Genomic DNA, 25,651 nt, shown 5'->3' on the forward strand with positions numbered 1-25,651 from the left:
TACGTGGGCTTTTGACTTTCCATCCTTTTGCAAGTGTGTGGTATAAGATCTCGCCATATTTACCTGTATGTCCATTCTTAGCAGCAGAATACAAGGCAGAATGGCCATCTTCACAGGAGTAATTAATGTCCAGTCCTTCTTCATTAAGCAGCATTGATAATAAAGTGACATTTCCCTGGGCAGCAGCTTGCTGAAGAAGGGTGGGCCTGCCAGCCAGGGGGGCAGGACCACCACTCATTAGCAAAGGGGTTAGGGAGGGTGACCAGCCTGCAGGTTAAAGTGACCCTCGTTAGAGAGTAGGAGCAAAGACAAGAGACAGATATTACCCATTCCTTTCTGAATTACACACACACAAACATATGAACATGTGTCCCTAGAGGATTACGTGGTTTCTAACATTATCAATCTGTTAATATTTACTTAGCATGAATCTGGACTGTTATTTCAGATCTTATATCTGCTGCTAATTAAATCAACATACATGGTGAAAAATTATTTTTAGTCACGAGTCTTGCATAGATAAGTGTTAAAGTGGTGATTCGTTTTAGGAAAACTTAAGATGGCTGTCTCGTTTTAAAAGTTCAAATTCCTCTTCAGGATTTTAAAACAATTTGAATTTTAAAATGTAAAGGTTTTACAAGGTAAAGTTTTCCTCTAGTTCAATATTAATCTGGAAAAGTAAACTGATATTTTTCGGTGTAACAGAAATAATTGTAAGAAACAGATTTTTCTTTTTCAACAAGGTTTCTAAAATGTTTAATTACAAATTTTATGTAAACCGTTAAGATGGACCAAAGAGTCTATTTATATTCCTTGAATTCCCTTATTTGGGAATAGAAATAATGGAGGCCAACTGCTATTCAGTATTAAGAGATAATAAAATATAACATATATAACTGGATCTAGAGTTAACCAGCACAAATATTCAATATACAATTGTGAAGACTGTATCATCTGGCCACCTTTACAAAATGCCTAACAAACTTTTAATCAGCCAACAAAACAGGACACTCAACTATATAATTTTAACAAAAACAATGAGTTATCATAGTTAGATATTTCTCATCAGTATTTAGCAGCTTTAGAAGAGAATCTGTTAAGTGTGTGAATTCGGCTGCATATAGCATGAAAAATTTTCTGAATTCTTCCTTGATCAAAAGGCTGTAAAAACAGTAAAGTAAAAGTGTTCATTCAATGTGACATATAGGTATTTGTGTATTTTAGACTTAAATACAGTGAATTTTCAAAATAAGACATTTTCCTCTTTTTCCTTATAGGGTTCTAATACCTGTAACATCGTTGTGCATATGTATATATATTCGTCCCTAAGGGCACACTTTCACAGACCAATTAGGACTATTTTGTCCTGACCAAAGTGATCACAGATGGAGGGCTTTATTCTAAATAGTGCTTCACAATGACTAGATCCTGAATTTCTATATGCACAATACATCTCATTGTGCATAAAACAAAGATTACTTTTTTACTAGCTGCAGTAAAATTTTATATTAAGGAACTATACCATTTGGATTTTTAAAATGTTTTATAACTATCCACTACCACCTGTAAAAGAAAATTAAAACCACATTGAACCTTCTGCTCATAACAATGGTCACATGGGCTTTTGACTTTACATCCTTTTGCAAGTGTGTGGCATGATGAGATAAAATCTCGCCGTATTTACCTGTATGTCCTTTCTTAGCAGTGGAATACAAGGCAGAATGGCCACCTGATTACGATATGTGGTAATATCCCTTTAGTAAGATACAACAGATGGATGTTTTATACTCTCTGTACATTGGTATCAGCATAATTATTCTAGGCATATGAGTGTCATATTAATACATATGTAATACTCAATTCTTATGATTAAATCCTAAATTATTTGCCTTAAATTATCTTAATATTTTAAAAGTAATATCAAAGGAACTTAGTATTTAAAAAATTCTTTATTAAAAAGGCAAAACAAAGCCAATTATACAAATGAAACTACACTGCTAATAAAAAGCTAGATAGTATATCTTTATAATCAATTATTTGGGTCTATGAATAATTTATTGTTTTTAATCCTATTAGGACTACATGTAGTGACATACAAAATTAAAATGCTCATAAAATTCAGTATTTATCTAAACTTTATGATATTTTCCTACTGATACTCATTAGTTCTTCTTACAAAAGTAGTATTTTTACTTCATACTTACAAGAAGGCTCCTCTCTGGTACATTTTACCTTTTGTATTTTCTTAAAAACAAACAAACAAACAAAAAACAGGCCCACAAAAATTAAATCAGTACTTATTAGAAATGGATAAACAGAGAAATTATAAACACGAAGGCATAAAACCTCGACTGCAAAGCAAACACAGGCAATATGAAGGCATCACACTACAGTCCTCTGTGGAACAGGAGGGAATGGGGCTCATACGCAGCCTCTCTTTCATTCTCTCTTTAGATCTCATCCAAGGGGTCTGGTTATTGATATTCTTTTATGAATACCAATATATGTAAATGGTTTGCTATTCTTTTGGGTTTTGTTTACATTTTTCTTTTTTCACCATAAATCTAGGCTTTTGGGGGGAGGAGCCAGTTTAAATATATTTTTCAACTGCTTTATATGGAAATATTCAATTGCAGCTGTAATTTCCTGGGAAACCCTATTTTTAGTAAGTTATCTGAAAGACAAAATTTTTTTTTCAATTTGTTTTCAATCTTTAGACCACTCAAGTGTCTTATTATACAGAACTACAGAAGATATATCAGTTGCCTTATTTTCTTAGAGGTCTGCAATGTATTTTTAAAATCTTTACAAAAGAAAAATGCTTTATAAATACCAAGTATTTTAAAACTGTAAATACATTTTATATCTTCACTAACATTTCCAATGCTGTCTAGCATAGACAAGCTTATTTTAATAAATACTGCCTAAATATGGGAAAAATAAGACTTCATCATGAGACCATACTGGTCATCTGAAATTCCCGACAATGATAAAAATGGTAATGCTTAGTTAAGAGGTTAAATAGTGGTTAAGACAGAACAGACTGGTATTCATACAGCTACTCTAATGATGTTAGAGAAAGGTCAATCAGTTTTGCAGTGTCATATGCAAACATTAGTAAGGTGAGCATCCTGCACAACATGCCAGGAGGAAGGGAATGACTGGACATGCAATGGCAGAGGGAAGGAGTGACAACAGCTTCCGGCATCAGCTTCAGAGGGTGGAGAAGGTTAATGTCATAGCCCAGATCATTCTTGTTTTCTGATTTAGCCTTTAAGCCAATCATACATGGAGGATAATTTTTAAAAGATATGTTTCAATAGGGAAAAGGTGTATACCAAATTAAATCAAATGTATCAAATAAAAAAAGGAAAAACAGAAAAAACAATTTCCAAGGGTATGGAAACTCAGTTGCCTGGAGTGATTTCTGGTTTAGGCTTCCGTTCATCTGACATTTGAAATGTGTTTATCTGGCAAGTTCAGGAGGAACAAGAAATTCTAGTTCATTTAGAATTAAGAATGTTATTTAAAAATTTAACATTTGGCTATAAAGGTTGCCAAATAGAGTTTGGGTAATTTATACTACAATTCATTAAAAGGGTAACTTCTGTCATTCCAATTTTCTTTGGGGCTCTAACTTAGTCATAATTTTTATAGATAGAAGCTGACATGGAAACACAGGATACCAGAGTTGGAAAGATCATGGACCAGTAGTTCTCCGAGGTAGAGGTAGTTTGAAAATTTATCAGGCAAGTTTAAATCTTTTTTTTGTTTGGGAATATTATTATATAATTTTGGTTCAATGTTTTGAGACATGGTCTCAACTGTGTCACCCAGGCTGGTGCACAGTGGCATGATTATGGCTCACTGTAGCCTTGACTTCCCGAATTCAAGTGATCTTCCCACTTCAGCCTCCTGAGTAGCTGGGACCACACGCACACACTACCATGCCAGCTAATTTTTATATTTTTTGTAAAGATGGGATTTCGCCATGTTGCCCCAGCTGGTCTTGAACGCCTGGGCACAAGTGATCCTCCTGCCTTGGCCTCCCAATGTGCTTGGATTACAGGTATGAGCACTGCAGCCAGCAATGCTTTTGTTTTTAAATGAAAAAGCTAATGGCTCAGAGGGAATTAGCTCTCTAGGGTGATACTTAGAAAGGGGCAGAAATGGACTAATCCTGCCTTACTATACTTAGTTCAGTGCTTGTTTGATCACTGAAATTGGAAGAGACACCTGCCAGGTATTTGACAGATATGCGTTGTCCCCGTGCCTTGCTTCGGGCAATCACAATGGAATCAGTGGCTGTTTGGAAGGTTAATCCCCTTCAGAGGGCTCATGACCTGGAGAGGCACAAGCTCAACCAGGCACAGACAGGTTAGTAAGCAGGGTGGAGGCAGCTCTGGTGTTTCTTAGTTGCAATGGTCATAGTGGTGAAAATAGGGGCAATCTAAATGCAAAAGAGTTGAAATCCTCTAACTTATTTGGAAAGATCAGCTGACCTACATTTATAGTTGAGTTGTAGAGTTGTACACCCCCATTGTGTAAGTGTTATCACACTTCCATTTCCCAGTCTAGGTGCTCAGTAAACACTTGCTGAATGACTCAAGGCCTCCAGTGCCTCCATTCTCCCTTAATAAGCCACATCTTATAAGCAAATGACATAGAAACCAGTTATTCTACCAAAAGTAATTCTGCAGTTCTGAGAGGAATAAATAAATAAAATACTTTGGCAAAATTGCAAAAGTCAGAGAGTAGAAAATAAGGAATCTGTTTTCTGTATCTTCAGTGGCTGGTATTTTTTTGATCTCTGGTCTATATTGTCTTTTGCTCTCCAGACATAAGTGAAGGGCATTTTTCAGAGGAGTTACAGCTCTTTTATCTAAAATTTTACTGAATCCTAGGGCAGGACATCCTGGTGAATAGATAATAGATTAGTAAATCTCTGTCTTTAAAAGTTAACAGATTTTAATCCGTTAACTTTTCAATCCTGTTGACAAAATGTTACTCAGTCATAGATCCTGGTTTTAAAGCTTCTCTGCTGAAACCAAAGGGCACGTGCAGCTAAACCCTGGACCACGGTAATGACCAAGGCGACAAGTGGCAAAGCCTCAAGGTCTCAAAGATGGCTTTGTATTTTTTTAAGTGACAAAACTTCTATATCCTAGGAAGTGTTTTCTACTTTACAGTCTATGCATTTATGGCAATAGCACTGCCACATTTCTGGAACTTGTGTTTTGTGACTGCCCAAAGATCTTATAGTACATTCTCTATTCTCCTGAATAGCAAAATTCCTCTCTGAGGGTGGATTTAATTTGTAAGAAACAGCCAAAATTATTTTAGGCCACGAGAAGAGCTGTTCAACTCAGTAATGCCATTTTGGATCAAAAATATAGAATGCTGAATGCCTGCAAAAACATCTCAAAATAATACTAAAGTCAATTCCATAGCAAATTCTCAAAAATACTGTAAGCAACAATATCATTGAAGCAGTAATATCACCTCTATTTATTGATTACTCATGCTATTCTAAGCTCAATACCAAGCTGACAGGTTATAGGATCTGATCCTCCTAACAGCCACCCTCCCCCATATGAGTAGCATAAGAAGTCACCAAAAATGCACAATTGTAAATGGCAGAGACTAAATTTCAACATAGATCTAACTTCAAAGTCCATGCTGCTTCCAATTCCCTATTTCGCCCCTCAAAATATGGATAAAGCCTCTCAAAGACCTTAATTTCAAATTGATAGCTTATAATTGGACAAATAAATCCTAGTGTACTGCTGTCATCACCTGATAATTAGCAAATATGATGCTATTTGCCTCTCTCTCCCCTCAAAGTATTAAATATAACAACTATTCAAACATTCCTATAATTATAAAAGTTCCCTCCCATTAGAACCAACAATCTCCACCAACCACTAAGATCCCATAGTAGGAGAGACTTCCCCAAAGCGTCAACAGAACTTTGTCATCCACATTTTGAGGGGTAAAATTGGGAACTGAAAACAGCATGGACTTTGCAGTTAGTCAGATGTGTTTGCAATCTAGTCTCTGCCATTTACAAGTATGTATTTTTGGTAACATCACTTTAGAGCCACATTTGCTTAGTAAATAACTAATCCAGTCATGTCAATAAAAAGCAATACTTTCTCTAGAACTGCATAACAAAAGGGAAAAATCCACCTCTTCTTTGTTCAAGAGTCCCAGATTCAGTGACTTCATAAGCCACACCTGCAGTGGAAACCTTCTGTGACATAGCCCACATGCTATGTTAACCATCTGTGCCCAAGTGTTGGAAGACGGCAGCACTAAATAGGGTACATGGCTTTTGAAATAAACTAAACTTAGAACAGATTTATAAATATTCACACTCCATTTCTGAAGGTAAAAAAAAAAAATCAAAACACCAAACTGATATTAGAACTTAAAATATACCAATTACAGAACAAATCTAGTCAATTTAGTAATCCGACATCGTGTTAATAATTACTTGAAACGCCTTTAAAAATGTCATCTCAGAAGGAACAGAATTAAACACGTACTGTCTGGTGATGACCCACTGAGGTCTTGCGAGATAAATATTTAATAAGAAGGAATACTCTTTTCTCCCATGTAAATATTTTAGTCTCTCTAAATTAATGGTCTCCATGTGCTTTAAGCCACTACTTTCAGGTTATTGTAAAAGAAGAAAGCACTTAGCATAGTGAAACCGCAATTCATATAGCAAGATGAATCACCATACCCTGGAGCCTTTACAAAAAAATACAAAAAAAGAGAGAGAAAGAAAAGAAATGAGGGTGGGGGGAAGCATCAAATTTAAAAAAAAGTTTCAAGGCAATGTGAAGAAAATCAAGGCAAGTGAGAAGAGAGGCCATATTCTTTAAAAAAGGGTATAACATTTCAATCCCTTTACCTGATGCTGTTACCAGGAGGCTGTCTGAGGCACCTGGTCTACAGGATGAGGCACTAACGGGGTTTATGGAAGAGCAAAAGGCAATGGTGGTAGGAATGACAAGGGAACTGTCTGAACATGCAGGTTGGTTCAGTCCGGGGGTTGCAGCAGGCCAGGCACCCACCTGAGACGTGGCCAGGGCTGAAACGGCACAGCCTGCAGGTGCCACAGTTAAATCTATGGATGGTTTTGGTGGCAGCTGAGGGGAGGATGATTTAGGAAGGTTCTCCTCATTGATCACCCTGTTCCCTTGTGGCAAACTGGAAGGAGGCGAAGCCACAGTTTTGTTATCAACTTTGGCCCCTGTGTTTGAGGCCCTGCTGCTGTCTATAATAACCTTGAGTTGGGGGTGTGGTGGAGAAGGAGTTTGGGAGAGCCCTGGCTTTTTTGGAGGGATAGGAGGAGGATTTCCTCTGTCAACTCGTGCTACACCATGAGTCTTTAAACTGGTCCGACCGACTGGAGGGTGGGTGCCAACATCCCCTGTTGGGGGTGCTCCAGGCCTTGAGGGAGCACCTGCTTGAGGGCTTGTAAATCTTGACAGTGCTTGGGTCACAGTATTCCTAGCTAGTTGTTTGGCCACTAGGTTGTCACGACTTGTAGGCGAGACATCTCTTGACGGAGGACTTTGGGTAGTATTTCCATTTTGGTCTGGGTCGTTAGCATTGCCCTGAAATCTAAATCTAGCTGCTTGGATTCGTGGGTTTAGACCTGGATGCAAAGAGGCATTGGCACATGGTGAATGTAAACTGTGAATAGGTGGAGCTTGCGAGTTCTGAGGAGCTATGCCTGGTGTTTGAGCGGTGGGAGGGGCAGCGTTACTGGGAAGTGGGGGTGTGCTACTGGTTGGATCTGGTGTTGACCCAGTGCTTGGTCCATTTTCCTCAGTTCTGTTTGCACTTGGAGGTGGGAAAGCGGGTACAGAAGCGCCAATCAAGTCACCATGGGAAGCCTGCCTGTCAATACCTGGTCTGGCCATTGTGGCACTGGTGCACACGCTCCCTTTTGCATTTGCAGAAACTAGGGGACTCCCTGTGGAAGGTTTTACAGGCATGGTTAAAGGCAACTTTTTCATGTGGTCAGCACTTTCTGTCACTAGGTCTGTCTGGCATGCAACAGACCTTGTCACAGTTCCTTCTGTTCCCACAGATATGGAAACCAAACACCTATCTTTTGTCTTCCGTGGAAGAGAGAGGCTTGGTTTGCTGTCACTTCCCCTTTTCAGTTGCTCAATCATTTTCTTCATCTTGTCTATCTCCTCTTTGAGGTCAGTGGTGTGTGCTTCTTCCCGGTTCAGCTTGGCACGAAGCTGTTCCCGCTCGGTGTCAAACTCAGAGAGTTGTTTTTCCATTTGAGCTTCCATTTCTGTGCTTCTTCGTTTCTCAGTGGAGAGTTCCTCTTCTAATTCATTCGTCTTTTTCTTTTCCTCTTCCAGTTTGGCCATTACGTCTTCGAGCTTCTGGGCCTCTTCTATGACTTTGCCTGAGAGCTGCTTGCACTCTTTGACGAGCATCAGGACCACCTGCTTGTTCTTGCCGCGCTCTTCCTCAAGGCGGGCAGCCAGCTTCTTGTGCTCTTGCTCAAGGGCTTGTAGCTGAAGCTTCTCCATTTCCAGCTGAAAGAAATTCACAGGAAAACCCTGATTAATACACAGAATTTTCTTTACACTAAGGAAATGCTTTTTGTGAGTTTTATTAATTTTCTAACAATTACATAATTTGGGTTAGCAAAAATGCCACATTTTCAAAAAGTGTTGTGATAAGAAATATTTTAAAGACCCATTAAAATGAGAAAATAGACATAAATGGCTTTATAAAGACATCTAAATTACAACAATAGAGAATTTTTAAAGTCTATTGAAGTTAACTACAGAAAAAGAGAACAATAACCAGATGCTTTAAATCACAGCACAGGGATCAGAAAGGTCTATTTTTGTAAAAACACAGCTCTGTGATGGAATTGGTGATATTTTTAAAAAAGGTTTAATGCTTTAAAATTATTAATCTCGGAGGTAAAGTATCATGAAAAGTACTGAAAACCGAGGACTTCAGTTAAATTATAAGCCCCCATGTTTGCTAACTGTATTATCTATCTCAGTAATGTAACTTCTTTGAGCTTCCTATGATGAGTTGTTGCGGACATCATATAAAATTATATATGAAAGTTCTTTGAAAACTCTAAAGAGCTAAAGAACAATCTTATTAGAACTACATTTGGTGTCAGTGAACCCGGAGCCTGACCTTGTCTCCTACTTTGATCCTGCTTACTCCCTTAGCTTCACTGGATGCCCGGAGTTTCCTAAACACGGTCCCGCCTTGGGGTCTTTGTCCTTGCTGTTCTCTCTGCATGGGATTCCCACCACACACCTTCCTGTAGCGCTCCCACAGTAAGCCACATGTGCATGGCACAAGAGTGACCTGTGGGAGGGTGAGTAAGAGCAAAACTCCAGCCCTCTCTCCCTTCCTTGGATTTCCCTACTCACCCAGCTGCCTACCCAGGCATGAAGGCAGGGGTGCCTTTTCCTTCACAGAAAGGCACTGTCTGTTCACCAAGCCACAGGCCCTTAGGATTGGTGCTTTCCAGAGTGAAATCATTTTTCTAACTGATCAGCCTAGACAGGGAGCTTTCAAAGCCTTTCTTTCTCCAGAGGGGGCTTTCTAATATACACAAAAGCTCCCAATAGCACAAGAGGTTGGCTTGTTCATTTCTTCCAGACTTCTGCTTAGCTGTCACCTTTACAATGAGGCCTTCCCTCACCACCCTGTGGGAAATAACAGTTGATAAACTCCCACCCTTGTGTTTATCAACCTTTGTTCACTACCTGCCTGCACCCCCCTCACCCCAAATGTGACTTTACTGAGGGCAGGGACTGTGTCCTTAAGACCTAGAACAGTGGCTGGCACACAGTGGTGCTTAATAAATTGTATATTGAATGAATGAGCTGAAATTAACATCGTTCCATTGATAACAATCAACTTCCGTTACTGATGGGCTTTCTGGCTACATGGGCAGCCTCACAGCGGCACTAGTCTAACATGTTCCTGCAAATTTCTCACTTCTGTCCAGGAGAGCATCTGTCGCAAGGGGCTCATGAAGGACAAAGGACACACCCCAAGCTGGGACACAGAAGCCAGGTTGGCCCACACACCTCACTTCCCCAACTAGTGAAATGTTCAACTGGCGGTCTGTAATGGGCCTTATGGTTCCTAAAGGTTAAAGTAGATCTACCTGATTATAAAGATGTGGACAGGACTTGTTTTCTCCACTAGATGTTAAACACAAATATCCTCTCAAGAGAGTCACTACTTATTTGAGTCAAATTTTTGTCACCAATAACAGAGGAAGATACTCTCATGATCTGTAAGTCCTGAGAATGTTCCTGTTTCTTACCCTGTTACAAAAATCCACGACTCCTTTCCCCTCATGGTCAGTCATGGGACCAAAAGGAGAAAATGGCTTGCTATACAATTAATAGTCAGGGATAGTGTTTCTTTACTCTGGGATGCTTCCTGCTTTGACAAACAATTGCTAAATAGCATTGGGATGTATCCCATAAATAGATGATCAGGAATATAGATTATTCCTCGAGCATAATTACACATATACTTTATTCTCCTCGATAAAATTTTGGGAGTAATTCATAAGTAGATTAGGTAAGATTGGGGAACAATAGTGTTGTCATATACTGTTTTTATATGTATATCTTATTCACGTGGGTGCCTTGCACAAATTTGACATATTATTAACTAAAACACATTGAACTCTTCTGAGATGCACCAAATAACAGACTAGTATTAGAAGGCATATACAAAGTCAGAACTATTAAGAAAATTTAATCGTATTTTATACTAACCCCAACAAAAAAAATTCTTACAGCACTGTAAGAAAAACATAAACTAGGCCAACTTTCCGCTTACTATTAAAATACAAATTTCATCATTTGCCTCTGAAGGTAGAGAATTTTAAGAGCTACCTTCATTTCACAAAACAGTAACTAGAGGCCATATTAGTGTTTTTTCCTAATGTCATCCAGCTAATGAGTGTCAGTCATGGCAATCACTCGGGGTTCTACCTGTCTCAGGTTTTTCTCACCGTATCTCACATCTTGTCCACAGTAATTCTGCACTATGGATCATCAACTTTCAGAATCAAATTGAGAAGGAGTTCCAAGTGGAGAGCAATTCAGCTAATCTCAAATATTTATACAGAAAACTATACTATTATAAAAGCATCTCTAAGTCTTTTCCGTCTTTGTCCTCCATCACTTGTGCTTTGTAAATCCTATCTCAAACTAATACATGTCTTAAAAAAAAGTTTACCACAGAGAGCAGAGCACAGAGGAAACCTCACAATTGATATACCTATAAACACACGGCTCCAAACTCAACCTCTGATTCCCAACCATCAATCACTCTACTTAACTTTATTTAGCTTCCTCTGCCATTTACTACAGGGGATATTTCAAACCTCTGCCTTTCTCCAAATCTTCACCCAGTGACCACTCAACTGACTTAGTCTCTCTTTACAGACTCCTTTATCAAAAACATTCAAACTCACTCACTCCCGCTCTTCATCCTGTCTCCTCCTTTAAGCATTTTCATAGCAACACCAATCCATATTTCCTTTCCTTCAATCTAAGGGGAAAAAGTTTCCATCTGCTCAGTGTTGGACTTTCCTTCAGCAATTAACTTCATTTTCTCCCGTCACCTCTGGGACTCACTCCATCAGTTGTTATGTTGCTCTTTTTAAAATATTAAACACCTTTTCCTCTACAGGAGCCTTCCAATCACAGTATATAAACACAGTATACAAACATTTTTATATTAAAAAATCTTTGACCATTTTAGCTCAGAGACAAATTATGTGTACTTAAGAGAATAAGAGATATAGTACTAAATTCTGATCCCAAACTTACTAGCGTGTGACCTTGGTAAGTTCTCTAAAAATTGGTTCTGTATGATCCTAATAATTATGTTATTTTATGGTTTTAAATAAGACAACACGTGTGAATCACATAGCATAGTGCCCAGCACTAAAAAATATGAGTTTTCAATTCATAACACAATAGCTACTTATATTATTTTAAAATGCGTGTGTGACTTTGCACTATATTTCTTCCTCTGAAAACACACTAGAGGCATACAAAAATCTAGAGAATACACCATATTAAACATGTAGATGAATGTTTTTATCAGACAGGGGTTATAATTTAGCAATTATGAAATATATCAGAGAAAGTTCTGCTACCAGTAATGGAGAAGCAATGGTTATTAGACTAATTCTCCCGCAGATAATAATTATAACCCCTTGAAAAACATATAAAACAGTGATTTAAAGGCTCTTGAGAGCAATAAAAGAGGTAGAAACGAGAGAGGAGTAAACCCTCCTGTAAGAAAGGAGCCAATAACATTGGATGAGATTTGCCTTCATGTAGCTGCTCAGCTGGCAGCAATTCCCTATTCTGGTAGCACTGGCAGCTGAAGCTCAAGTACAATGCACCAGTGATATGGCCTTGAGGAGTCAGAGGATGAAACTGAGGTTGCCACGGTTTACCAGCATCCTTGTTTGATCCTCGAATTACACATTCATGGGTGGACCCCACAGAATGACAGAAGGTGGCTGCTGAATGTCTGACAGAGCTGAGCAAAGACCTCAGATGTTGCCAACTGCAAGGAGACAGAATATGAATCTAACCGGGTTAACTGCTTACTAGAACAAAGTACAACTCTTCAGCAGGTAACAGAATCCAGAGTCTGCAACATATCATCCTCAGTGTCCAGTATACAATAAGAAATTACTAGACAATGAAATTAAGAAAGAGTGAATCATAGTCCAGAGAAAAGTAATCAATAAAAACTGGCCCAAGATGATCCACACTGGAATTAGCGACAAGGATTTTAAAGCAGCCATTTTCAAAGAAAATATGGTCATAATAAATGAGGAGAAGGGGAATCCTGGCATACAAGTGGGAACTATAAAAAAAGAACCAAATGTATAAACAGAATTGATAAGTGTAATATCTCAACTGACAAAAAGTTCACTGAATGGGCTTAATAGCAGATTTGAGGGAGCAGAAGAAAAAGAATAATTTGAAAATAAAGCAAAAGAAAGTATTCAATTCGAAGAGCATAGAAAAACATGATTGAAAAAAATTGAACAGCATCTTATTTATGTCCAGGGCAATATAAATTGATTTAAATTCCATGAACTGGAGTTATGAAAAGAGAAAAAAGATAGAATGCAGAAGAAAAATATCTTGGAAGAAAAAACGGCCCCAATTTACAAATTTGATTAAAAAGGCAAACTTACAAATCCAGGAAGCTCAGCAATTTCAAAGCAGAAAAATATAAAGAAATTTATACCTAGGCACATCATAGTAAAACTGCTGAAAACAAAGACAAATAATCTTGAAACCAGTCAAAAAATTAAAGACATATTACGTACAGAGAACCTGCAACATAAATGATGGCAATGGTGATAATTTTCTCTAAAATATACAAAGCAGAACCAGATAGAAATACAGGAAAAATAGACAAATCTACAATAATAACAATATCTCACTTAAAAAACCTAGATTAAAAAGCTCAGCAAGAATATAAATAGTGTATCTGAAAACACTATAAAAATCACCTGGCCATTGATATTTATAGGGTAGAATATACCAAAACTACAAAAGATATTATTTTCAAACGCACTTGCTGAGCTATTGAGAACTACCAAACCAACAGATTTCAAAAGGCTAAAATCTTATAGCATGTGTTCTCTGACTGAAGCAGAATTAAACTGGAAATAAATCATAAGACATTAAGAAAACCTCAAAATTCAAAAATAAAACATATATTGCTAAATAGTAAAGAGGATTAAGAGGAAATCACAAAGTAATTTAGAATATATTTGGGGCTGAATGAATATAAGAACACAGCATACCAAAATTTGTGGGACTCAGTGAAAGCAGAGCATCTAAAAGCAGCTAAGGCTGAGGGCAGAGAGAAATTTATGGCTTTACATGTTTACATTAGAAGAGCTGCCTCAAATCAATCATCCTAGTTTCACCTTAAGAAGCTAGGAAAAGATGGGCAAAGTAAATCCAAAGTAGAAGGAATCAAATACCAAAGAAATTGATGAAACAGAAGAAATACATGATACAGAAATTAACAAAGCCAAAAATTGTGTCTCATCTAAAAGATTAATAATACTGCTAAATATGTAGAAAACCAGATTTAGAAATAGAGAAAAACACAAATTACAAATAACAGGAATGAAAGAGGGGATATCACTACAGAATGAAGAAATATTAAAAGGATAACTTTGTGCCAATAAGTTCAACAAATTAAAAAATCCTCTGAAACCTACACTTTCAGAAATTACACAAAATGACATAGAAAATTGGAATGGCTTTATATTTTTTTAAGAGAAACTAAATTCACAATGAACAACTTCTTCCCAAAGAAAACTCCTAGCTTATAAGGCTGTACTGATGTTCTAGAAAACATTAAAGAAAAAAAAATGATGCCAAACTTATACATACCCTTTCAGAAAACAGAAAAGACTTCCAATTCACTTTATGAACAAAAAATTACCTTTATACAAAACAATTTTTTTTTTAAATTTACAGAAAAAACATCTCTCTTGGACACAGACACAAAACTCTTTAGCAAAATACAGGCAAATGAAATCCACCAATATATAAAAAGAGTAATAAAAAGGTGACCATGTGAGATTTACCTTAGGGGTCTAAGTTGGTTTAATATTTGAAAATCAATCTGTGTAACTCATTACATTAAATGATAAAAGAGAAACACCAGGATTATGTCAACAAATGCAAATAAACTAGTTTTTTAAATCAAAACCATTCATGATAAAAAAAAAACCTTCCAACAAAGAATAGAATGAAACCTCAAATGAGATAAAGAGCATCTATGAAAAGCACAGCTAAAATTGTACTTAATGATGAAACATGAAATATTTTTTCCCTAAGAAAAAGACAATAAAGTCTACTTTCACTACTTCTATTCAACATTGCACTGGAGATTCTAGTCACTGCAATAATTCCAGGGCAGTGGTTGGGAAGAAGAAAAAGGCAGGCAGGCAAATAATGTGGAAAAGAATAAGTAAAATGTTCTCTATAGATCATATGTTTTATATTTTTAACCTAGAAAATCATGAATATACAAAATAATGGCTAGAACTATTTAATACAGCAAGATTACAGAATACAGTGTGAACATACAAAGTCAATTGAATACCTGCACATTAACAAACATTTGAAATTCTTAAATAATGCTATTTACAATAGCATAAAAAATAAAATATGAGTAACAGCAACAAACGACTTCTAAGACCACTACACTGATAGAAGCCAAATGTTGCTAAGAGAAATTAAAAATCTAAATGAATGGAGAAATGTACTACAATCATGGGTTGGAAGACTGCATTTTACTAACATGTCAGTTCTCACAAAATTAGTCTATAGATTCAATGAAATTTCGATCCATGCAAACTTTTGGAGAAGGCAAACTGTCTTTGATTTTTTTTTTTTTTTTTTGTAGGGAAGTCCAAACGATCTAGACTAGCCAAACAATTTAGATAAAGCAAACAAAGCTGGAAGACTAACAGCTCCTGAATTTAAGGCTATTAAAACAGTAGTCATTGTTTACCTAAAATTCTAATATAGGTAAGACTAATCCATGATGAAATAATCAGAATAGTGCTCAGCAGTTTCCTGAGTTGGGGGAGGGACTTATTGGGGAGGTACTGCAGGAACCTTTTTATGTAGTGATGGAAATAGTCTACATCTTGTTGGTGGGGTGGGGGATACACAGATTACCCAGATGTATGCATTTTCAAAACTCATTAATTTTTAGACTTAAGATATGTGAATTGTACTTCCTGTAAACTTTTCCTTAAGAATCTGTAAACTAATTTTGAATTCCAGGTTTTCATTTTGGCCTTATACAGCGGTATGAGTAAGTAATTCTGAAACTGCTTTGTGTGTTCCACGCTTCAGTAAATGAGTAAATATACTGAAGTACAGTGAAAATCGGGTTTCTCACTGGTGGAAAAAAGGAGTCATAAATAGAAAAAGGACTGGCATATACTCTATGGCTTGGAATTAGATTCAGGAATGTTAGTATACTGACAGCTTGATACATAGAGAAACAGACAAGATATAGCTATGTTTTGTGTACATATGAATATGATAAATATATGTAATTTTCTAGCTCCAGATTTGTTGCTAAGTACCATCTCCCATTAAATAGGAAACAGTGCTCCTGGAAGAAATACCTAATTCCAAGCATTGGGTTAAACAAAACACAAAATGAGCCTAGAGTATCTTGCTGCAAAGTGCTCAAAAATGATGAGAATATATAGAAGGAGCCAGCTTAAGAGGGCTCCCAGTGGCCAAATCTGGGACAGATAGTGATGGTAAGTTTCGAACTCATCAAATAGGCATCCATGACTCCACACTGATGTAATAAACAAGTAAACAGGGGAGAAAGAAAAGCTTTTCCTTACAGTAGAATGCCACATAAAAAATGCAGAAGGAATAATGGAGTTGGAAAATCACCAGTGGATTCTAAAACTAGCAGGTGAACATTTAATGAATACGATATTTAAAGAATATCAACATATTTCTCCACAAATTAGTTACTAACACAAAAGGAACAATAACAACTAAACAGTGAGGAAAACATGCAAAAGCTGAATAAAATCATCAGGAAACATTAGACAAACTTGAATTGAGTGACGTTTTACAAAATACCTAGCCCATGCTCTTCAGAAATATCAAGGTAAACAAAGCAAAGAAAGATTGAACAACTGGTGCAGCTTAAAGGAGACTAAAGAGAAATAAAAATTAAATGCAATGCCTGATCTTGAATTGGGAAAATAATTGTTACAAAGACCATTATTGGAACAACTGGGGGGAAATGAATATGTGGATTAGAAAAAATGCTGTCTCAATGATATATTTCCTAATTTTAAAAAACTGTATGGTGATTATGTAAGAGATTATCCCTATTCTTAGTAAATATACATCAAAATATTTAGGAGTAAAAAAGCGTATGTCTTTTATTCTCTGATGGTTTGGAAAAAAATATCTGTGTGTGTGTGCTCACGCATGCATGTGTGTAAAGAAGAAGGAAAAAATAAAGCAGATTAGATAAAATATAAACAACTGTGAATCTGGGTAAAGAATGCTGATAACATAATATTCTTGCAACTTTTCTGTAAGGTTCAAATTATATCAAAATTAAAAGTCTGGAAAATGTTAGCGGCACTACAATAGGGGGAAATTACAATTATATAAGAAACAGATATGGTAATCACTTGAATATGAGGAAGGATTTCTTTTAAAAGCTTCAAAATAGTCCTATGCAGAAGAGCAAAACTGGATCCACACCTTTCAATATATACAAAAAAATAACTCAAGATGGATGAAATCTTTAAACATAACATCTCAAACTATAAAAATCCTAGAAGAAAATCTAGGAAATACCATTCTAGACTTCAGTATTGGCAAAAATAAAAAAAAAAAGTTATGGCTAAGACCTCGAAAGCAATCACAACAAAAATACAAATTGTTAAATGAGAACTAATTAAACTAAAAAGCTTCTATATGACCACAGAAACACTCAATGAGTAAACACTCTAAAGAATAAGAGAAAATATTCATAAACTATGCATCTGACAAAGGTCTAACATCCAGAATCTATAAATAACTTAAATCAACAAGCAAAAAGCAAATAACCCAATTAAAAAGGTGGGCAAAGGACATGAACAGACATTTCTCAAAATAAGATATACGAGTAGTCAACGAACATGAAACAATGCTCTATATCACTAATATCAGAGAAATGCAAATCAAAACCACAATGAGATACCACTTCGCACCAGCCAGAATGGCTATTACTAAAAAGTCAAAAAATAATAGATGCTGAAGAGGCTGTGGAGAAAAGAGGACACTTACACACTGTCAGTAGAAATGTAAATTAGTTCAGCCACTGTGGAAAGCGGTTTGGAGATTTCTCAAAGAACTTAGAAATACCATCCAACCCATCAAACCCATTACTGGGTATATACCCAAAGGAAAATACATTGTTCTGCCAAAAAGACACATGCATGCCTATGTTTATCTCAGCACTATTCACAATCAGCAAAGACATGAATCAACCTAGGTGCCCATCAACAGTGAGCTGGATAAAGAAAATGTGGTACATATACACCATGGAATATTACGCAGCCATCTAAAAGAACGAAATCATGTCTTTTGCAGCAGCATAGATGCAGATGGAGGCCATTATTCTAAGTGAACTAATGCAAGAACAGAAAACCAAATACCACAAGTTCTCACTTGTAAGTGGAAGCTAAACATTGGGTACACATAAAAAGATAGGAACAACAGATGATGAGGACTCCAAAAGAGGGGAAAGAGGAAAGGACTGAAAAACTACTTACTGGGTACTATGCTCACTACTTGGGTGACAGGATCAATCATACCCCAAACCTCAGCATCATACAATATGCCAATGTGAACCTGCACATGTTCTCCCTAAATCTAAAATAAAATTGAAATTATTTTTTAAAAAGCTTCAAAATAAAGTTTAAAGATAAAAACAAAGACGAAGGAAGAATGACTTTTATATGTATTAAGGGAGTTGTGACTCATCCAAAAAGGTATGTCTGGAACCCATCAAGAGACATCAGTAAAGAGAGGATGAGAATCAGGTTGTAGAGAAAAATGCACCAGGAGACTTACAGAGTTAAAGCATTACTCCAGAAAACCAGAAAAGGCTACCGCAGGGAGGAGAAGAGAGCCAATAATATTCTTGAAGAAATGGGTACCAAATGGCATTGAAGAAGAAACTATATTTTGTCATTAAAAAAAGGTAAATATATGTAAATCATGATACATGATTTTTAATAATTTCATATGGTAGATTAATATTTGAATAACTGCTTTTTGATGTTCAAAAGCCTGGCCTTTATTTATTTATTTATGAATGAATGAATGAATGAATGAGATAGGGTCTCGCTGTTGCCCAGGCCGGAGTGTAGTGGGGCGATCTCAGCTCACTGCAACCTCTGCCTCCTGGGTTCAAGGGATTCTTTTGCCTCAGCCTCCTGAGTAGCTAGGACTACAGGTATGTGAGACCATACCTGGGTAATTTTTGTATTTTTATTAGAGATGGGGTTTCACCACGTTGGCTAGGCTGGCCTCAAACTCCTGATCTCAAGTGATCCACCTGCCTCAGTCTCCCAAACTGCTGGGATTACAAGTGTGAGCCACTGCACCCAGCCAAGCCTGGCTTCAACTTTAATAAATGTTATGAGCCAGTATCTCAAACCACTAGTGTATATAACAAACTTTTTTTTTCTGGTGATCATATGCCTTTTGAATCTTATGTACTATGAAAAACACAACATCACAGACAGGGTATTTCTACCAAAAATGAAAAAGCTGATCAAACTGTGATCCAACTGAAAAGTCCTAACTCATTATTATAAATTTCATATATGACTATTCACAATAGCAAAGACATGGAATCAACCCAAATGCCCATCAGTGACAGACTGGATAAAGAAAATGTGGTACATATACACCATGGGATACTATAAAGTTATACAAAGGAACAAGATCACATACTTTGCAGGGACATAGATGGAGCTGGAAGCTATTATTCTCAGCAAACTAACATAGGAACAGAAAACCAAACACTGCATATTCTCACTTATAAGTGGGAGCTGAACAATGTCAACACATAGACACAGGGAGGGGCACAACACACACTGGGGCCCATTGGGGCATGGCGGGGGTAGAGCAGCAGGAAGGATAGCTAATGCAGGCTGAGCTTAATGCCTATGTGATGGGTTGATAGGTGCAGCAAACAACCATGGCACATGTTTACCTATATGACAAACCTGCACATCTTGCACATGTGCCCTGGAACTTAAAATAAAAAATTTCCTGCATGTTCATTCTCCATGATATGTAGAAAAATGACCCATTGTTCAAGCAAAATCTTTTCTGTGGCCTCTGTTCTTGATTGTTTCAATCTTTATTAATACATTTTGAATGTCTTTTGAATACCCGACCTTCATGTTTTTAGCTCTTTTTGAAGCATGAACTAGATCAATCATACATTTAATAAGGGTTTTAGAGCTGGTCCTTTGATCCAATATCATATAGGCATTTTTTCCCTCTAAACTTTGGGATATTCTCTTGATTGTAGAGCTATGGGGGAATACATGTGTTAAAATCTGTCTCTCAATCTTAAGTGGCTTGAGGGAATGACATAAAAATCACAAAGAATCCAAAGTATTAAGGATTTTCAACTTTTCTAGCAATAAGGAAGAAATACAGTACATATAGGAAGCCTGAGAAGCAGGAGATCTGAGTTCTACCACGGAGTGGCTATAGGAAAGTCACCCTCACACAGCAGTTAAGTATGTGGACTCTGAAGGCAGACTGCTTGTCTTCAAGCCAATAGGCACAGCTGTTCAACTTCTCTGTGACCTTAATTTACTTATGCTTAAAATGCAATAATAATAGCCTCTACTGTATGTCATAACAATATCCTAAGGATCAAATGAGTTGATTTAATAGGACATGGCATACACTGTGAGCTCATTACATCTGAGGGGAATCCCTTAAGCTCTCTGAATTTAATCATATAATTTTGAAACCTCCTGTCATTATCACCATCAAGAGTCGTTGACTCTTTCCTCTATTTTTTCCTATCATCAATAAAGGAGTTTCCAGTAACAGATTTTTAAAAAAATTGTTCAGGTCAGTATAACAGCAGTGAATGTGCACTTGTTTAAATTTGAGTCATCTTGGTATTAATTTGTTCACACATTATCACAAGCAATGTCTTAAAGAACTTTTGAAGAGAAAATATCTAAATTGTGTACAAGGAACGACACTAGAAACTACAAAGGATATGAAAATCCATAAATTCCACTTATTTGATTGTAGGACTACACAAATTTTAAAGAGATGATCAGATGGCAGGACCACATACTAAGTTAAAAAGGAACCACGGTATACATAAATTATAGAGTTCCAGGTGACTTTGTTATGTTATTGTCGAATTTATATCTCCTTCGAACCACTTTCAAGTAGGGGCTGAGGGAAACTTTGCATGGAGCAGTAACACCAAACTCTTTTGCAAAAAGCAGTGGATTGTGTGGAAGAGCTCAGAAGAATGAACACAGCTTCACTGGTAGTGAGAAAGTGGGTGGCTGCTCCAAGAATAGCACCCAAACTGGAAGCTATGAATGAAGAGGCACCAAGCACATGGTTTTATAGAATGAAAGGGAAAACTATGTAGGCGGGAGCAAAGCAGCAATGTAAAGGCAATTAGTTCTAATTCAAAGTGGAAAACTGAGAGGAAAACAATTATGGCCATCTATAAATTGAGAAAGCAGAGTGCATATCTGCCACACCATAAAATACTCTTACGACATTTAACCATACTCTTGATTGCTCTCCCAAAATCTTTTAAGGCTCATTGCATTCCTGTCCACTTCTCTCCCTGGGCATTCCAACCCATCTGCTCAATCTGGTAAACAAATACATAATAAAAAAATATAAGAGATGTTTTCATTTTTTTCCTTTCATTTTTAATTTCAAAGGGGCTGTGGCTAACATTCAGTGATCTGGGCTATACAGTTCTCATCTGCCCCACCCTCTTAATCTAGAATCCAGAGTTTCACGAGTGGGAAGGAAAGCCCTGGAAACAGAGGTTTGGCTCATTTCTTTCTTTTTTTTTTTTTTTTTTGACAGAGTTTCCCTCTGTTGCCCAGGCTGGAGGGCAATGGTGTGATCTCAGTTCACTGCGAGCTCTGCCTCCCGGGGTCAAGTGATTCTCCTTCCTCAGCCTCCTGAGTAGCTGGGATTACAGGCGCATGCCACCACACCCGACTAAGTTTTGTATTTTTAGTAGAGACAGGGTTTCACCATGTTGGTCAGGCTGGTCTTGAATTCCTGACCTCGTGATCCGCCCACCTGGACCTCCCAAAGTGCTGGGATTACAGGGGTGAGCCACCATGCCCGGCTGGCTCATTTCTATTTACATGGATCAGGCAAACTGCTCTCTCCTTGAAATTTCTACTCAGAGCCACAGATCTCAATCTCCAACACCCCCTTGACAATGGCTCTGCAATGCTCCTGGGGAATCAAAATGCATTTTGTAATGTAACAATGCAACAAAAAAGACTCAGGAATGAGCTAAATAATCTTTCACGTGCAAAATGTCCTAAATCCTCTGACAATTTCATTACATATGATTCTCTACCATGTTATTACTGAATGAAAGCCTAAAAAGCAATTTAAAATGAAAATACATTTATATATGTGGTAAGCAATACATAATGAAGTACAGAACATGGAATAAAAATGGAAGAATAAAGTACAATTGTAAGAAGAAATGGGCATATGAAATCAAGGAAACAAAACAAATATTTTGTTCTTTTCTGACCCATTTCCATTTCTTCGGTTGTCTAGCACTGGAAACTCCTTCCTATGTTAGGAGAATTCTCTACTTTATGATTCTCCCCTGTAGAAGCTAAATATGTCCAGTAGTTGTTTTCCTGGTCTTCTGTGTAGTCTAAGCTTGGCTAATGATATGCACCTGTCTTAGGCTTCAACTAGGAAATGAGTGATACAAAAAAGAAGGACCTGGGGAGGGACCACTCAGGATCTGGAGCAGTGAGGGCACTGGTGCTATCTGGCATCAACAGGGTGTAAAGCAAGCTCCAGCATCCATTTCTCATCAGCAGAAGCATCTCCTGCTGCAGACTAGCTCTGCAGAGAGTACTTGTCTGTGATGCTGGCTGGGAAGAGCTAGTCCTCTAGGCTTTGCTAGCCATGCTGAACCACGATGTAAGCCAACTACTGTTTCTATAAACCAGTCAACAAATGCCCTTTCTGCCTTCTCAATGAACATTGGCTTCACCTGCTCAAAACTAAGAATCCTGTCTGAGGCATCTATTGCCATGCAACTCACCTATTTATATTGAGCTGCCACGTAGAAGGAGCTGTATCTAATACACACAGTTATTTTTAGTTTTTTCACTGGTGAAAAGAATTGCTCCCCCTCTGAATTTCCTGGTTATTATTTTGGCTACACACATTCAAAGTTCTGATCAAATTAAAAGATCTTTCCTACTTCAGGGCTAGTATTTATACTTCCTGAATGTGAAGAAAATGTTTGAAAATATATAGATTTCCTCCCTACTGTTCAAAGAAATCAGAATGGAAATTCTATTAAAAGATGATAGCAAGATTATTTAAAAAAAAAAAAAAAAACCTCCAAATGTCATTCCATCCTGGGTTACTGGCTCAAAATGGGAAGTGGATTACCGGAGGCAAAGTTCCCCATGATGATTACTCATTAGCTTATTCAAAGTGGCTTTACAGCCTCAGTCCATTTGCCAAATTGACTCTTGCCCAAATTTCCCTGGCACGCAAATTACCAAACAGTTAACCCGCCTATTCGTAGTCGCAGCAGGAGCCAACGCATGAATGAGCATGGACCCTGTTCTCCTGCCTTGAGAGGCAAACCAGAGCAGCGCTCAGGCCAAGTGTCTTAGAATTACCAAAGAGATATGCCCGATGTGAGATAATAAATACTTGAATCATAGATAATGGAGCCTTTGCTTTCCCAGACATTTGGTCTGGCAGTGATTTAAAGAACTGAACTCATTTAAAATAATGGATTTTTTTCCTTATGGCTTTTAGATGTCTAAAGCTGCAATTTACTCTACATGCGAGGGAACTGAAGACATTTGGTTAAAATATTTGCTTTCAGAGGACTAAAGGCGACAGGTAATTTTGTTGTTAATGAGATGACTTTGGTGTTTCTGCTTTCATCAGCTGATACAGTATTTTCTTTTTAAGACACAGGGTAAGAGTACAAATTATAACTCTTCTCATACACTATAATCTACTAAAATACAATATTTTTTAAGGACAAAATGTAGCACTCCCTGTCAGAGAAACCCTTCACTGAGACTACACAGCCAATGAATTTGGCTATAAAGGACTCCTGTATTCCCATTATACATGGGAGACACACCACTGGCTCATTTTGTATTAGCCTCTCAGGACCCATAGGACAGAAACAATTTCCTTTCACTATCAGCCAGGTTGGAAATGACCCAGTCATTCAGAAACAAACAGGATGTAAGTTGATTTTTAAAAAAATCAGCTAGATAATAAAATCTTTGATCCAACTAGAAGTGTTCTTTTTTTTCTCCTAAAAGAGAAATGAATTTTGTTAAAGGCAGAACAGAAGTAACATTTTAGGAAAGTATTTTTATATATTCAATGACAACAAAATGTTTTCTTAATTTTTTATAACACAGTATAAAGTCCAGCAGAAATAATTCATTATGAAATAACTCATTTGACACATTACAGGCATAACTGAAATGTATCCCATCCAAGAAATACAAATGAGTTTCAGTGACATCAGCTGAAACTCATTGGCTCTTGTGTATGTGGTTTGTGGGGAGTTTTGAAAACCTCCAGATATCTTCGTGGTTGTCTGCAGGGCTTTGTAGAGTCCAGAGTAAAATTCTGATTTTGCCTTACATCTATGGAAGGCCTCCTATTTTTCTTTTACTCAGTGCTTTAGTTTTCTACCATGCAACATACTGAGAGAAATGTTTCCTTTTATGCAGCACCTACACCTGAACACTGACATTTATATGTTAATGTAAAGATGAAATTTCAGGTAAAAGACACACATGAAATGACAATATGTATCATAAATATTTATAAGTATAGTGCATTCAGGTTAACCATCAATTAGGTGTTACATATGAGATATTAGAAGTTCTCTGAAAAGGCCAAATAAAACATTTTAATTTATGGTTTAATAATAATGGTGGAGAGAACATATTAGTTTTAATTTTAATCAAACCACACAGCATGAGCTTCTAGCTTTCTCACTCTCTTTTCTAATAAAAGGCATCGATAGTCTTGGCAGCATATTAGAAAGGCAAAATTTAAATTTCTATTTCCTTATGGCTGATCATCACAAGTTTTCACTGAACTTTGTACTCTTTGAAGCAGATACTCAAGTGAAAGGAATATGTGTGTGATGGTGGGGGAGGGGGAGAGGAGGAGGAGGTTGGTTTAAATGAAACACATGTGAGCAGGAGGCTTGAGGTCTGCAGCTGACACAGCTATCACACCCCAGAGGTGAGTCTGACACTAACCAGGCCTTTAAGATGACACATTGTGAGACTGGATATACCACGCAAACGTGCATTCCATTTTCTTCATGTTATTTTCATTTCCCCCCACCAAAAATAAGAAATAATAAAATAATTTGTAATTGCAAATAACTATTTTAGACAGAAGCTGGATAAAGTAAGTTGGGATGTTACCATATGATCAGAGAGTCCTGGTTGCATCACTGGATTAACCTATCTAGCAGCTAAGCATGTTTTCTAGAAGGCACTAGGAAGTCCAAAAACATATATATAGAGAGAGATTTTAAAGAAAGTATCAAAGTAACCATTATCAGAAACATAATTTTTCTGTTATACTTCCTTTATGGTTTAGTGTTATTTTGAGTTACATTTTAAACACTAGGTTACATTGGCTTAAAGAATCTGTCAGCCTCTTGCACTTCTAAGTACTTACTGCAATCCTGTCTGAAAATATAATACTTAAGAACA

The 25,651-nt window shown here is 37.0% G+C and overlaps 1 protein-coding gene across 5 annotated transcripts in view; it reads right to left on the bottom strand.

The window, feature by feature from the left end:
• The window catches only part of CTTNBP2 (cortactin binding protein 2), a 162,755-nt gene that overhangs the window by 73,717 nt on the left and 63,387 nt on the right, over nucleotides 1–25,651 (bottom strand). For 3 of the 5 annotated variants that reach the window (XM_032761548.2, XM_032761550.1, XM_058426192.1), the window contains exons 4-5: nucleotides 6,920–8,573; nucleotides 64–267 (exon numbers count right to left, since the gene is read on the bottom strand). In XM_032761548.2, the coding sequence (XP_032617439.1) occupies nucleotides 64–267; nucleotides 6,920–8,573 (1,858 nt within the window). Of the gene's footprint in view, nucleotides 1–63; nucleotides 268–2,204; nucleotides 2,245–6,919; nucleotides 8,574–25,651 lie in introns of those variants that run through there. The other 2 variants (XM_032761549.2, XM_058426194.1) reach the window with 2 other exon arrangements.

Source organism: Hylobates moloch, unplaced genomic scaffold (assembly GCF_009828535.3).
Source record: "Hylobates moloch isolate HMO894 unplaced genomic scaffold, HMol_V3 SCAFFOLD_1, whole genome shotgun sequence".
In the NCBI taxonomy this organism is placed as follows: Eukaryota; Metazoa; Chordata; class Mammalia; order Primates; family Hylobatidae; genus Hylobates; species Hylobates moloch.